Source organism: Mobula birostris, chromosome 12 (assembly GCF_030028105.1).
Source record: "Mobula birostris isolate sMobBir1 chromosome 12, sMobBir1.hap1, whole genome shotgun sequence".
Taxonomy (NCBI): domain Eukaryota; kingdom Metazoa; phylum Chordata; class Chondrichthyes; order Myliobatiformes; family Myliobatidae; genus Mobula; species Mobula birostris.
In genome coordinates, this window is record NC_092381.1 from 57,595,661 (window position 1) to 57,611,144 (window position 15,484).

The window sequence follows — 15,484 nt, forward strand, 5'->3', positions numbered from 1 at the left end:
CTTCTCATTTAATGCTGTCACATTTTTGCTACTCTCCCTTCATATATGTGGAGGGAAGTTTCCCTTTTGCCTATTTTAATCAGAGGAGTTAACAGTGATATTCAGAATCTATTTATAATTACATACTGTCCTGATCATTTATTCAATGTTCCATTTGTAAACAAGCCCACTTCTTTTTGGAATTCTTTTGACAGAATTGATAATGTTAAGTTTTCTACCACTGCTGAAAATATCAAACATGATCATATTTGAGACTTCTTTATTTCTATTGAACCCAACCAATCTTCTTTTCTGTTTTTACTTAAATCTTTGGTGTTCAGAATTATTCAGGTAGACAAAAGTGAAAGTTCTTATTAATTGAATATTAAAACTAAATTGTGCTTAAGATAATATCTGAATACATTGTACTTTTTTGGGGCTTGTGCACATTTCAATTAGTGCCACTTAGAGACTTCCAATATTTCAAGGTTTCTTAAATTTATCTTGTGACAGCTGATTTAGGAATTGCTCATTACTTTGGCAACTGGATCCCATACCAGCTGTGTTTCCCATGTTAAATTTCATCGATTACTTGCTATCTAAATTATTTAAAAATGCAAAAATCATATTGTTCTTTATTATAAAGACTGTTCTCTTATTAACATGTTTGTGTGCTTTGCTCCTAACCATTTGCATGAGAAGGCAGCAAGACACTAATGCTTTGATTTTTAACGTGTATTTGGCCAATTAATATAAATAAGAAAAACTTTTTAAAAAGTTAAAGTGTTAATTTTGAATACAACTAGCTTCATTATCATAAACTAACAGGCATATACTGCCATGCTTATTTTGATCATATTAATGGTAGCTTTTATCTTATGAAAAATTGTCTAAATTTGTTAAAGGCATCAAAGTTACTGATTTATTTTTTTAAATGGAGAAAACAAGAAATTAAGAGAAATTTTGTCCTGTTTCTATTCATCTTTTGTCCAAAGATTATAACTGCTTTATTGTATCTGTTCCCATGTGGTTGAAGCGAAGCAACGTTTTGGGTGTTTTTGGAAATGTAGCTCTGATTTGAATTTCAGCTATGTTTTCTGTCTCGTAGAGGAAATTGAGATCCATTTAAATGTGTTTTTAAAGAACCACTCTAAAGTTGCACATGTAATAGATTTTTTTTAGATGTTTAATTGATGTTCTGAGAAACTTGGTTTGAGTTAAAATATCTGTTTATGGAAACATGGGAAGATCTGAGAGTTAAATTGCATTGCCATGCAGCTTGGTAATTCTGTTTGTTGCATTTGACTATAAGTTGATTTTACTAGACTTTGAAGTTGAAAAGAACTTGTCTTTCCAGTTTTTAATGTTGCTTGCTTTTTAAACTTCCACTGGAAATTATTACCATTTTATTGCAGGTCCCGGACCAGAAGTTCTTCTACTTCCAGATCCCGGTCGCGTTCCAGCTCCAGAGGTCAATCTAGATCACCCCGGTCAAAGTCAAGGTGAATGGGGTAACATTCTCTCCTCCTGGGAGAGTTTAGAAAGTACTTCTAGGGGAAGACCACCCCGTCTCCTTTTAACATGTTCATTTCATTACTATCACCATTTTTATTTAAATCAGACAAGTTTTCTTAACCTACTAGTCTGAAGATATTTTATAATCTGCAGGTGTTGGTACTATTCCACACCACTTTAATTTTGTGTATGAATTGACTTTAATCCCATTTTCAATTTAAAAGTAATCCTGCTTCAGTGATCGACAATCTGCGGTTCTCACTTCTCCACCACTTTTACTCCCTTCTTAATTGTGGAATTATGGCCTGAGAGTATACAGGTACCCCATTGTTTATTAATTCCAATGGACAGATAGATACGAAAATTTTGTATTTGCTAGATAAGTGCAATATCTCATCTCTTGGTTTAATCTCTTTTCCATAGTTTAGCTGGTCTTGATTGTGGCAGTAGTGATCGTAATTTCTCGTAGTCACTTCAATTAACCCATGCTTCTAATTTGTAATGGCTCTACTCTCACTTCTTCCAATATTGCAGGATTTTCTTTACCGCGGCTGAAAAGGTTCACCCTCCTCCACTTCCCCACCTACCCCATGTAAATTCTTTTCAAACTCCTGGAGATCCCCACCAAATGAAATTGGCATGTATAGTTGTGATAAAGTGTTATCCCCTTTATAATATAAACTTTTGAGTATTAAAACTAAAATTCCATTTGTTTTTAAATAATTTTTACAGAAAATTTTGGATGTCCTGGATATGAAAATACTTGCCCTCCCAGCATCCACTCTTCCTTGTATTTTTTTGGTCCAAAGTGAGACTTCAAAAAAAAAGTATAAAGGATCCTTTTAACAAGTGTTGTAGCTACATACAGAGTGCAAAGATATGAGCAGAAGAAGGCCACTTTTCACCAAATTTCCTCTTTGGCATCAGTATTTAAATTGTTTTACAGCTCATTTATCTTTGGCTGACATTCCATAGTCTATCAAACAAATGTGTTCTGAGACTTGTTTAAATACTTTGCATTGTCATGTTCAAATTCTGTCCTTTGGTCCTCACTTCATACATAGAGAACTTTAACGACGAAGTAGACAATCTTCAGCACCTGTTATAGTTTGTGTGTTCTGGATGAGTCTGTTAAAATACCCCCCTTTTTTTTTCCTGAACCTGCTTCCATGTAATTTAGAAAATGTTGGCAGGACATGGGAGCAGTATTAAATGCCACAGGACTCTTGACTGGAATTCACCTACCTAAAGTTTACTTCAAAAATTAGTTTAACTTTTAATGACAGTACAATTCTATATCTACCTGAATTGCTAATTGCCATGTATTCTCTTAGTTTGATGGAAGATTTCTTATTATAGGGCAGCGTTAAAGAAATTCAAGGTTTCAAGGTTTATTTTGAGTCATTGAAGCAGGTTTGTTTCATTATGTGTCATTGCAACATGTATGAACAAACTGGAAGCTTTTACCAAACATTGCAAGTTGTTGTTTTACTCATTTAACTTAATCAAATAGGGAATGAATTTGATTAGTACTTTTCTCAACTACACAAGGGTCAAGTTGTGTATTAAATTGTGTAGAGCATTTCAATTGAAACAAATGTTATAATTAAGCCTATTTAAGCAGTTAATCTGCAGCACCTGTCCTTTATAAGAATGCATTCACATCGACACTTAAAGATAATGTATTACATCTAAACTTAGTGCTTTTTGTTCTGCTTTAAGGAAGAGGGAGCATATTCTTTTATTTGAGAGTACTGCTATTTTATTTCTTTTTCAATCTTTTTATTAATTTCATAGAATGAGAACATAAAGCAAAAATACAAGTAGTAGCAGATACATTTTACATTCCATATGTTGGTAGCATACATGGCAGGATTTTATAAAGGGGCTATAAAATTAGTTTTTTGTTAGCTTTCACATTCATTTTTCAGAGAAAATGTGAGGTATGAACGCAAGCTAGCTAGGAATATAAAGGAGGATAGCAAAAGTTTTTTTAGGTATGTGAAGAGAAGGAAGATAGTTAAGAACAATGTTGGGCCCTTGAAGAATGAATTGGGAGAAATTGTTATGGGAAACAGAGAAATGGCAGACGAATTTAATAAGTACTTTGGATCTGTCTTCACTAGGGAAGACACAAGCAACCTCCCAGATGTATGGATGGGCCAAGGACATAGGGTAACAGAGGAACTGAAACAGATTGACATTAGGAAGGGAACGGTGATGAGTAGACTGATGGGACTGAAGGCTAGCAAATCCTCAGGTCCAGATGGTCTGCATCCTAGGGTACTAAAGGAGGTGGCTCTGGATTGGTGATCATTTTCCAATGTTCCTTAGATTCAGGATCAGTTCCTGAGGATTGGCGAATGGCTAATGTTATCCCACTTTTTAAGAAAGGAGGGAGGGAGAAAACAGAGAACTATCACCCTGTTAGCCTAACATCAGTAGTGGGGAAGATGCTAGTGTCCATTATTAAAGATGAAATAGCGGCATATCTTGATAGCATTGATAGGATTGGGCCGAGCCAGCATGGATTTACCAAGGGCAAATCATACTTGACTAATCTATTGGAGTTTTTCGAGTATGTAACCAGGAAGATAGACGCGGGAGATCCAGTGGATGTAGTGTACCTTGACTTTCAGAAGGCATTCGATAAGGTACCACATAGGAGATTGGTGGGTAAAATCAGACCTCATGGCATTGGGGGGAGGATATTGACATGGATAGAAAACTGGTTGACAGATAGAAAGCAAAGGGTAGCAGTGAATGGGTGTTTCTCAGAATGGCAGCTGATGACTAGTGAGGTGCCACAGGGCTCGGTATTGGGACCACAGCTGTTTACGATTTACGTCAATGATTTAGAGGAAGGCATTGTGAATAACATCAGCAAGTTTGCTGATGATACTAAGCTGGGTGGCAGTGTGACATGTGATGAGGATGTTAGGAGAATTCAAGGTGACTTGGATAGGGTGGGTGAGTGGGCAGAAACTTGGCAGATGTGAATAAGTGTGAGGTTATTCACTTTGGGAGCAAGAACAGGAAGGCAGATTATTATCTGAACGGTGTGGAGTTAGGTAAGGGAGAAATACAAAGAGATCTAGGAGTACTTGTTCATCTCTGAAGGTGAATGAGCAAGTGCAGCAGGCAGTGAAGAAGGCTAATAGAATGTTGGCCTTTATTGCAAAGGGAATTGAGTACAAGAGCAAGGAAATCCTTTTGCATTTGTACAGGCCCCTGGTGAGACCACACCTGGAGTATTGTGTGCAGTTTTGGTCTCCAGGGTTAAGGAAGGACATCCTGGCTGTGGAGGAGGTGCAGCGTAGGTTCACTAGGTTAATTCCTGGGCTGTCCGGACTGTCTTACGCAGAGAGGTTAGAGAGATTGGGCTTGTACACGCTGGAATTAAGGAGATTGAGGGGGGGATCTGATTGAGACATATAAGATTATTAAGGGATTAGACAAGATAGAGGCAGGAAATATGTTCCAGATGCTGGGAGAGTCCAATACCAGAGGGCATGGTTTAAGAATAAGGGGTAGGTCATTTAGGACAGAGTTGAGGAGGAACAACTTCTCCCAGAGAGTTGTGGAGGTGTGGAATGTGCTGCCTCAGAAGGCAGTGGAGGCCAATTCTCTGGATGCTTTCAAGAAGGAGCTAGATAAGTATCTTATGGATAGGGGAATCAAGGATTATGGGGACAAGGCTGGAACCGGGTATTGATAGTAAATGATCAGCCATGATCTCAGAATGGCGGTGCAGGCGCGAAGGGCCGAATGTCTATTTCCTATTGTCTATTTCTTTGAGAGGGATGGGTGAGTTGCATGGCTTAAGTGTTAAAGTAACTATTTAGAATTACTTTTGTAAACTTTATTGGCAGTAGATCCAAAATGTTCGAGTGAAAATGCTGTTAGCCTCAATGTAATTTTCTTAGATTATTCCCATCTTAGTCTCTTTATTCTTCCTCAATTATTATCCTCCATATTCCAGAATGAAAGGAACCACAGAACACTTATAACAAAATGATCTTGCATCAAGAAGAGTAGGTTTATTGAGATCTTTTATGTTTTCTGTTCTTCCTTTATTGAGTTTGTTTGATTTTAGAAATCATGAAACATTTGGAAAAACTTACTGTCAGATACTATGCAATTTACCATTTCAGTTTTTTTGTGGATTTGTCACCATTTGAATTTGTGAAAATACAGTTGTATTTCTAAAGACCTTCACAGTTTGCGTTTCTTCAATAAGTAGAGTCTTATCCATCCAGAAGATCATCTCATTTGGCAAAATCATCAGAATTTAAATGTTGTTTCTGTATGAGCACTTTCACCACTACTGCCTTTATGGCATTAAGGAACCTCAAAGCTTTATGAAGCTCTAAAGTGCTTTATCATTTTTTGGCTTTCATTATTTTGGTTATTTGTATAAAGACTTTCACTAGTTAGTTTCTTGCATCCTTCTGGAGAGTGATCAGTGCAACATATGCTCAACTTGTTGTTCTGTCCCTCCCACACCCGGAGACAAATTTGGCATCAAACCTTATTTAAATAGAAACTGTGATCCGCAGGTGACAAATGGTCAGATTGATGCAATTTTCCTTGCGTAGGGTGCCCATACTAAGCATGGTAAGGTCCTGTGGGACTAATCCTGCTCTGGCCCAAATTTTTTTGTCAGGCAAACTTTTAAAACTTAATTGATTTTTTTTTTACTGACACAGCTTACTAGGGATCTGGGCATGGAAAAACTCGTGGCACTTGAAGTGAAACCTGTAGGCTTGAGAGCTGTGAAGTATAAGTAGTCGAAATAACTGTTCGGCAGTGATGTGACGGCTTGACTGGCTCCTGTGCCATAAATTTCTGACCTTAATTCGGGTGCTCAGAACTTTGTGAAACATACTAAGAAAAATCTTTGATTTTGTAGTTGGTCTTTCAACTAATGTAAGATCTTGTATTCATAGACTAGCAGCTGAGTTTCTGTTTGCATGTGAAATCTGTTTGCCATTTGTAAGTCTTAGTAATAAAATGCTTTGATCATTGGGGGTAGCCAGGTGCTCATCTCAAGACCTTCAACTAAGTATATTTCAGATGTAAAATTGATGCCCGTTAATCGCATTTCATCCTTCACAATTTAAAACAATCTGTTCCATCTCCAAAGAATAGAGCAGAGACTGAGATCAATGTTCAGATTTTAACCTATGGAAATTTGAATACTGAGTAGGATGTGAAACAAGCAGGGAAGATCATGGAATGGCTGGAATGAGTAATGGTGAATGGGAATTGGGAATGTGTGCAATACTTAAGCTGCTGTTTGGAGGGTAATGTCAACTGGAGTTGCAGAGAGGTGACTCTAAAATGGGCAAGTAAGAGAAGCTAATGATTGGGTACTATAAATAATTCATTTCAGTAACTTAACACTTACCAACATGTTTCATAAATTAAATCTGATATTAACAGTAGAAAATTGCCTGTTACATGATTTCTTTGTAATGTTGCTTGTAATCTAGAATTGTACCACAGTATCTGAAAGTGATTGATGTTCTCTGTTATTGGAGAACATCTGGTTCGGTTTGCTATTTCCCACAGTAATAGCATTAAGAGAAAAATAAAGATGGCAAAGTTAATGTTCCAGGTTAATATAGTCCTAGAAAAAGGTGCTTCCTTTTTGAAGCTGATTGCATAAATTTATAATACGTACTATATTCAGTAATCCTTTATCCTATAACATAAGAAATAAGGAAAAAAATCATCTGTAAAGTGTAGTATGTGGTAGTTTTTGTATGATAAAGGGCTTGAGCTCAGAATTTAATGTTCTACAATGTGCATTCCTTCGCTAGTTCATATTAAATTCAGTAGGTGGCTCTGCTGTACTTACAGGAAATAGTTCAGCATTTGATTCATGGAAGTTGTAATGTTCTGTTTTATTTATTACATTAGAACAACACAGAGATGGGTCCCTCAGCCTACCTTGTCTGTGCTGACCATGATGCCAATCTAACTAATCCCATGTGCCCATCTTAGACCGTAAAACATAGGAGCAGAATTGGGCCCATCCAGTTGGCGCCTCCATTCAATCATGACCGATACTTTTTTTCCCTTCCTCAGTCCCACTCCCAGACTTCTCACGTAGTCTGTGATGCCATGGCCAATCAAAACCTATCAATCCCCACTTTTAAATACAGCCAGTGACCTGTCCTCCACAGCTTCCTGTGGTAACAAATTCCACAAATTCACCACCTTTTGGCTAAAGAAATTTCTCCACGGCTGTTTTAAATGGATGCACCTCTAGCTTGAGGCTGTGCCCTCTTGTCCTAGACTCCCCCCACCATGGAAAACATCCTGTCCACATCTACTCTGTCCAGGCCTCTCAACATTTGAAAAGTTTCAATGAGATATGCCCCCCCCACCCATACTAAACTGCTGCAAGTACAGTCCGAGAACCATCAAACGTTCTTCATGTGATAATCCTTTCATTCCCAGAATCATCCTTGTGAACCGCCTCAACCCGCTCCAATACCAGCACATCTTTTCTTAATGAGGGGCCCAAAAGTGTTCACAATACTCAAGCTGAGACCTCACCACTGCCGTGTATAAAACCTCAGCATCACATCCCTTTGAGATGAATGCTAACATTGCATTTGCCTTCCTCACCACTGACTCAACCTGCAAGTTAACCTTTAGGGTGTTCTGCACAAGGACTCCCAAGTCCCTTTGGCATGAAATAAATGTGGAGATAACTTTCTAAACTGGAAGAAAATCCAAAAACCTGAGATGCAAAGTGCATGGCCATGCATTTTCCAACATTGTATTTCATTTGCCACTATCTTGCCCATTCTCCTAATCCATGTCCTCCTGCAACCTTCCTGTTTCCTCAACATTAGCTGCCCCTCCACTGATCTCCATATCATCAGCAAACCTGGTAGCAAAGCCATCTATTCCATCATCTAAATTATTAATATACAGCATAAATAGAAGAGGTCCCAACACCAGCCCCTGCGGAATATCACTAGTCACAGGCAGCCAACCAGAAAAGCATCCTTTTATTCCCACTTGCTGCCTCGTACCAATCAGCCAGTGCTTTCCATCATGCCAGTAACTTTCCTGTAATACCATGGGCTCTTAACTTGGTAAGCTGCCTCATGTATGGCACCTTGTCAAAGGCCTTCTGAAAGTCCAAATATACAACATCCACTGCATCCCCTTTATCTATCCTTGTAATCTCAAAGAATATCAACAGGTTCGACAGGCAAGATTTTCCCTCAAGGAAACCATGCTGACTTTGTCCTATCTTTTCCTGTGTCACCAAGTACTCCATAACTTCATCCTTAACAATTGACTCCAACATCTTAAGTGAGAAAACAATGTTAAAAGCAGAAGTCTCAGACTTAATAAATGGGAGAAATAAAATGGGTGGGGGGAGATTAGATAGAGATGCTGCTTACTATCCCAGGATTGGAAAACTTTGAACCCAGGTTTCTTTACTTCTTTGCCAAATTGACTTCTTGCTAGGTATATGGAACTCTGCCCTTATAAGACACTGCACAGCTGCATCTATGTGATTATTTCTAAACTGCTAACATTGTTTCTGTGTCTGCACAACAGGGAATATCTTCACAATTTTGTTTCTGCTTTTTTAGAGGCCTTAATGAAATTATTTGCTGCTTTTTGGGTTATCATAATGGTATAACATTTGCAGTGAAGTCTCCAGTAAAATTAAAACAAACTCAAATGTAGCCTTTTAATGTTTTAGAATGTTATTTGGTATAGATCTAACTTTCTTCCAATCAATCAAAATCCAGCTCCAGATCACGCCGGGGGTCATCATCTCCAAGGAAGAGGTCGCGCTCAAGTTCTCGATCATCAACTTCCTCTGAAAGAGGGAAAAAACGAAGTCGCTCCAGATCATCATCCTCCAGTGGCCGCAAAAAAACTAGACGTTCTGACTCGAGATCTTGGTCTGCAGAAAGGTTTGGGCATCTGTAGAATAAGATTAGCATACAGGGTTGATAGATTTTAATAGGATTGCAGAAGCTATCAAATTTTAAGACAAACTTTTTTAAAGAGATAAAATTAATATTTCAGGTTGTTCCTTCACACAGGTTTTGAGCTATATAATATAAGCAATGCATTTTTAGATGGGTTACTTGTAAGATGTATCTTAAACTCAGGTTTGCACACCTCGCTGATGTTTTTGTCTTTTGCAGGCGCAGTGGATCGTCTTCTGGATCCTCTCACTCAGGCTCCCGTTCAAGTTCTAAGCAGAAATAATATTTTAACAACTACAGTTTTTTTTAAAAAAACAATTTCTGGAAAATGCATGAAGACTTATTTTAAAGTTATTAGTGTCTTGAGCAAATTAACCTGATGTTGTGAAACATTTTAAAAAAACTGGACATGTGTTCTGATGAAGTCTTGCTGATGTAATCTTAAACCTTTTTGTTGCTTTAAGGAGTGTTAGAAATTGTACCCAGGTGTATTTAAGGAGTATATTAAGCCATAATAGTGTTTTTGAAGAATTATACATCTGATTTTGATGCACTCTCTTTAAAAGTCTATAAAGGCAAGTAGTTATTGAATGGCGTGGTCTAAAGATTTAGAGTGTAGAGCACTTCTCTTCATGTTTCAGACCACCAGTAACTCATTATGGAAGAGCTGGTGGCTTTTTTTATGAAAAGAAATATTCAAGGGTTGGGAAATCCTAAGAAGGTTGTTGTTCAGATTAATTTGCTCACCAAACTAGCATTCCAGGCTAACAAATATTTGCCACATTTGTTACACATCAATTCTCCTGCTAGAACTTGGAGTCTTTAGCCATTAATTCTCACTGTGCTTGTTATTGATCTTTGTGCTTTTTGCAGTTTGTTATTTAGCTCCCAGTCACACGCTGACTTCTGTGGGAAAGTTGTGTGCAAAATGATCTTCAGTTTGTCAACTTTTTTGTGGAACCATTAAGACAGCACAACAGTGTTGAATTTAGTGATAATAGGGTTTTATCCTACCACCTTCTCCCCACCCCACCCCAGACTGAATTGTTTCTATATTATTAGCCTTTCAAAACCTTGTATGCCTTATGTTAGTTGCAAAAAGACTTTGTAGCTTTCCATTTTCTTCTGAACGGTGGATAACATTTTTTCAGATCTACAGCCTTAGCAAATTTTTCAGTTTTAGTTTGTGTTCAATTATCTTTAAAACAAATAATTAAAACCTCAGACCTACAACACCATTGGTTATTTGGGGATCCTTGAAAAGAGAAGATTTTCACTCTATTCTAGAATTAAGCATAGTTTTAAATTGTGAAGAGCTTACAGTTTAGCATAGTTTTGCCCTGAAGTTCAGCCTGTCATAGTAACTACAGCTATGTATAAATATAGCAATGTGCCATGGTACTGTAGAGATGGAGAGAACTGTTTTAGTTCCCCTTTTGGGGCAGAATAGAGTAATAACCAGGGCTTTACACGTCCTGGGGAGTGGGCGATAATTTTAATGCATACTAACAAAAGTAACATGTCATTTTTTTTTAAACGCTGTCGGCTTAAATGCATTAAGGCATAGCACCTTCATTCTTTAAATGTTTTAAAATGTTAGTCAAAATTAAGAATATTCTTTTTGATCGATTGCCTTCTGTTCTTGACGAATTATGGCTTAATATAGCTCTTCATTCTTGACCTGGTTGCAAATAAATGGTGTTAGCACCATCATGCAGAAGCTCTGGTCTTCTGAACTCTCTGGCTTCAGTACAGATAGTAGAAACAGGTAAGTATTCTGGAAACAAAAATTCTACAAGTACTTGGTTTACCAAGTAACTGCCTATCTGGTGTAATTGTGGACAATGTTTTTTTCCTCCCAAATCTTTGTTTTGTTATCTTACAGGAACCAGACATGTTAGGCAAGTAAGGGTTTGCTTTTATAAGGAGCAAGGCACCTTATTGTATTATTGTTCTAGTTTTGTAAAAAATTTATAGTTTTAATCTCTTTAACACCTTCTTTCAGAACCAGCAAGTCTACACGACCATTTCTATTTGTAGTTCGTATAAGTCAACTTGAACAGGTGCCTGCTATCTATTGATGTGTTTTGGGATTCAGCTCTGGAAATATTTGAAGATCTGAGTTTTGCAGAATTCCTCTAAGCGTAGACTTTTGCAATATGACTTTCATGAGCAACAAGATCTACACACAGTGACATATAATGTGCAAAATTAGTTAAATTTACAACCTTGCAGAAAGACGTAAATTGATAAGGTGACTTTCATCACTTTCAAGACTGTAGTTTTATCAAAACCAGTGAAATGCTGAATTCTTTAGAATTTTTCTGTCTTCAGATTTTCACCACCTGGAGTATTGCTGTATTTAGAAAACAATTAGCTGAGCCTTAATTGCTGATATCTGGGTAGGGCTTTGACAATTTTATTAGTCGTAAGTTTTGGCTATTGGTAAATGGTAAAAGTGACAATTAATTTGCTTAAGGTCATCAGCTCATTCATCTAGTCCTCTATGTAATAGTTTCATTGGAAACGAAAGCCCTTTGTAGACCATGTATGTAAATACTTACAATGGTACTTTATCACATGTCTTGTTCAAGCACCAATAAAAAGAAATAAGTGGTTTGAACTGAATCTGATTTAATTTGTTTTAAATATTTTGTCAAAGTAACATTAGTGATGGGTCTTTGGTTTGTTAAATGAGACCAGTACTCCCCACCTTGAAGAATTTTGATAAAATTTCTCCAGTTTCAGTCTGTATGGCATAATTTCTCAAGATAATTTTAATGTTTGTGATTAACATGATTCTATTAGTCAAGATACTGAAGAGCTGATAATGATCTGTTTATGTGTTTGGGTAGGCTGCACACTTCTGGGTACCACACAAAGGATTCGATACTGTGGAGAGCAACAAGAGATTTTTCAGGCAGACAATATAACATTCTTAAAGGGTTCAGTAAGTTAGATGTGAGCAGAAACTCTGCACTTAACATTGTTTCCTCATTTTTTCCCCCTTTAATGAAGATCTTTGGAACCAGAGTTTGTTTTCAGTTGCAGATGGTTTGTTTACCCTGAAATGAGGAAAACAATGTTCCATAGATGATGAACCTGGAATTCTCTGCTTGCAGAGCTGGGGACTTAGCCATTCATCAATGTTTTCAATACAATCAGATCTCTGCCAGTTAAAGGGAATTAAAAATACAGAAGGATAATGGTGTTCAGAAAACAGCTATGATCTTGAATGACAGAGCAACCTTGAGAGCTAAAATATCCTACTCGTCTTTAATGTGCATAATTAATATGTTCTAAACTAGGATTAGGGAGGTCAAGTATTGGACTGTAGTTATCAGTGGCAGGTTGCTGACTCCAGTTTAGATCTTCAACTTTTCCTTTAAATCTTGAATTGACATTTCATTTGTACTATCTTCACACTAGAGGTCATAAAGCTGAGGTTTCCAGATATTTCTGTAACACTGTTTGCATATGTGGAATTTACTGAAGAATAGGCCATTTGGTTTACTTATCTATAGTACATGTGGCTGTACACTGTCTGCATAACTTTTTGCATGTGCTTGCCTATATTGTTGAATGTAACAGGGTGATCATCTAACCTGCATGACAAGTTCCACATTCTTTAGTAAAGCAGGCAGTTGTGATTTACTTATTTATTTTTTTAACCACAGTTCCTTGGTCTCATGCTGACTAATATAAGCCAACAAACTGGTCATGTATGTGCAATTGCTTGGGTAGTTAGTTGGAACTTGTAATAAACAGAAAATGTCTTTAATATTTGAATTTTGCAGATGACACTGTTCTGTCTCTGCCACAGCCCCTAATTCTCACTTGGCAGATTCTGTTTTAGGCTGTCCCTCTGTGACTATCATTTCCATGCTGTAATCACTCTTATCCCCCTATGCTGTGAGAATTTTGGGGAGTTGGGCCGCCCTGCTGGCAGAAGTCCATTCTGAATCTGGCTGAGAGTCAGGGCTGCATGTTGCCGAGTCCAGCACAGATGTGAGGAGAGGAAAATATTCCCTTTCTCTTGGGACATTTGTTTGTAAAGAATAAGGGTTGAGGAAAGATAGCAGCTGGTTCTCAACAGGAGTCAAAGATTTTTTAATATAAAATATATGTAATAGAGATTATGAATTGAATTGTCTTTATTTCTTACATCTTTCACATACATGAGTAAAAATCTTTACATTATGTCTCCAAATATGCAATCATAGTTATTATAAATAGAACAGTCAATGTAATATAGAGTACACTCAAGTCAGCGTGAATTCATCAGTCTGATGGCCTGGGGGATGAAGCTGTCCTGGAACCTATTGGTCCTGGCTTTTATGCTGTGGTACCACTTTCTGTATGGTAGCAGCTGGAATAGATTGTGATTGGGGTGGCTCGGGTCCCCAATGATCCTACGGGCCCTTTTTACACACCTGTCCTTGTAAATATCCTGAATCATGGGAAGTTCACAACTACAGATGCGCTGGGCTGTCCGCACCACTCTGCAGAGTCTGGCGATTAAGGGAGGTACAGTTCCCATACCAGACAGTGATGCAGCCAGTCAGGATGCTCTCAATTGTGCCCTTGTAAAAAGTTCTTAGGATTTGGGGGGCATACCAAACTTCCTCAACCGTCTGAGGAGAAAGAGACGCTGTTGTGCCTTTTTCATCACACATCCGGTATGTATAGACCACGTGAGATCCTCGGTGATGTGGATGCCGAGAAACTTGAAGCTGTTTACCTTCTCAACTCCAGATCCATTGATGGCAATACAGGTTAGCCATCGACATTCCTCCTGTAATCCACAACCAGCTCCTTTGTTTTTGTGTCATTGAGGGAGAGGTTGTTTGATTGACAACACTGTGTCAGAGGGATGACTTCTTCCCTATAGGCCACCTCATTATTGTTTGAGATAAGCCCAATCAATGTAGTGTCATCTGCAAATTTAATTAGCAGATTGGCGCTGTGGGTGGTGATTCATGGGTATACAGGGAGTAAAGGAGGGGACTCAATACACAGACCTTGAGAGTCAGAGGGTTGGAGGTGAGGGAACCTGCTCTTACAACCTGCTGGCAATCTGACAGGAAGTCCAGGATCCAGCTGCACAAGGCAAGGTCAAGGCTAAGCTTATCACCCCAACTGCAAACTGCTCCAGCTGCTACTATCCAGGAAACAGTACCACAGCATAAAAGCCAAGACCAACAGGCTCCAAGATAGCTTCTTCCACCAGGCCATCAGACTGCTTAATTCAAGATAACGCAACTGTATTTCTATGTTATATTGATTATCCTGTTGTACCTATTTATTATGAATTACTATAATTGCACATTTAAATGGAGGCGTAAAGATTTTTACGCCTCGTGTGTATGAAGAATAGAAGTAAAGTCAATTCAATCATGCTTTACTACTCTCTGGTATTAAAATTGACATGAGGGTTGGAGTTGTAGATAGGGTTGTATTAGGTTATAGCGGGACATTGACGGTGCAGAGCTACGCTGAGAAGTGGCAGATAAAGTTCAGTTCAGAAAAGTGTGACATAATTCACTTTGGAAGGTTGAGTTTGAAGGAAGAATACATAGTTAATTTAAAAACGCAAACGAGGAAATCTGCAGATGCTGGAATTTCAAGCAACACACATAAAAGTTGCTGGTGAACGCAGCAGGCCATGCAGCATCTCTAGGAAGAGGTAAGGCCAAAACATCGACTGTACCTCTTCCTAGAGATGCTGCATGGCCTGCTGCGTTCACCAGCAACTTTTATGTGTGTTGCTTGCAATACATAGTTAATGGTGGAATTCTTAGTGTGGAAGATTGGAAAATGTAGAATCATTGTGGGTAGAGTTAAGGAACTGCAAGAGTTAAAGACCCTGATGGGAGTTACATAAAGGCCCAGAGCGGTCACCAGGATGTGGGCTACAAATTACAATGGGAGATAGAAAATGCATGTCCGAACGGCAATGTTATGATAGTCATGGAGGATTTCAATATGCGGGTAGATTGGGAAAATTGGGTTAGTGC

General features: G+C 38.0%; 1 protein-coding gene across 1 annotated transcript in view; it reads left to right on the forward strand.

The window, feature by feature from the left end:
• zranb2 (zinc finger, RAN-binding domain containing 2) overlaps nt 1-12,080 on the forward strand; it is a 42,290-nt gene extending 30,210 nt beyond the window's left edge. Inside the window, exons 8-10 of the mRNA XM_072273833.1 lie at nt 1,395-1,481; nt 9,282-9,449; nt 9,687-12,080. Coding sequence (XP_072129934.1) covers nt 1,395-1,481; nt 9,282-9,449; nt 9,687-9,750 — 319 coding nt within the window. The 3' untranslated portion in view covers nt 9,751-12,080. The remainder of the gene's footprint in view (nt 1-1,394; nt 1,482-9,281; nt 9,450-9,686) is intronic.
• The last annotated feature ends 3,404 nt before the right edge of the window (nt 12,081-15,484 follow it).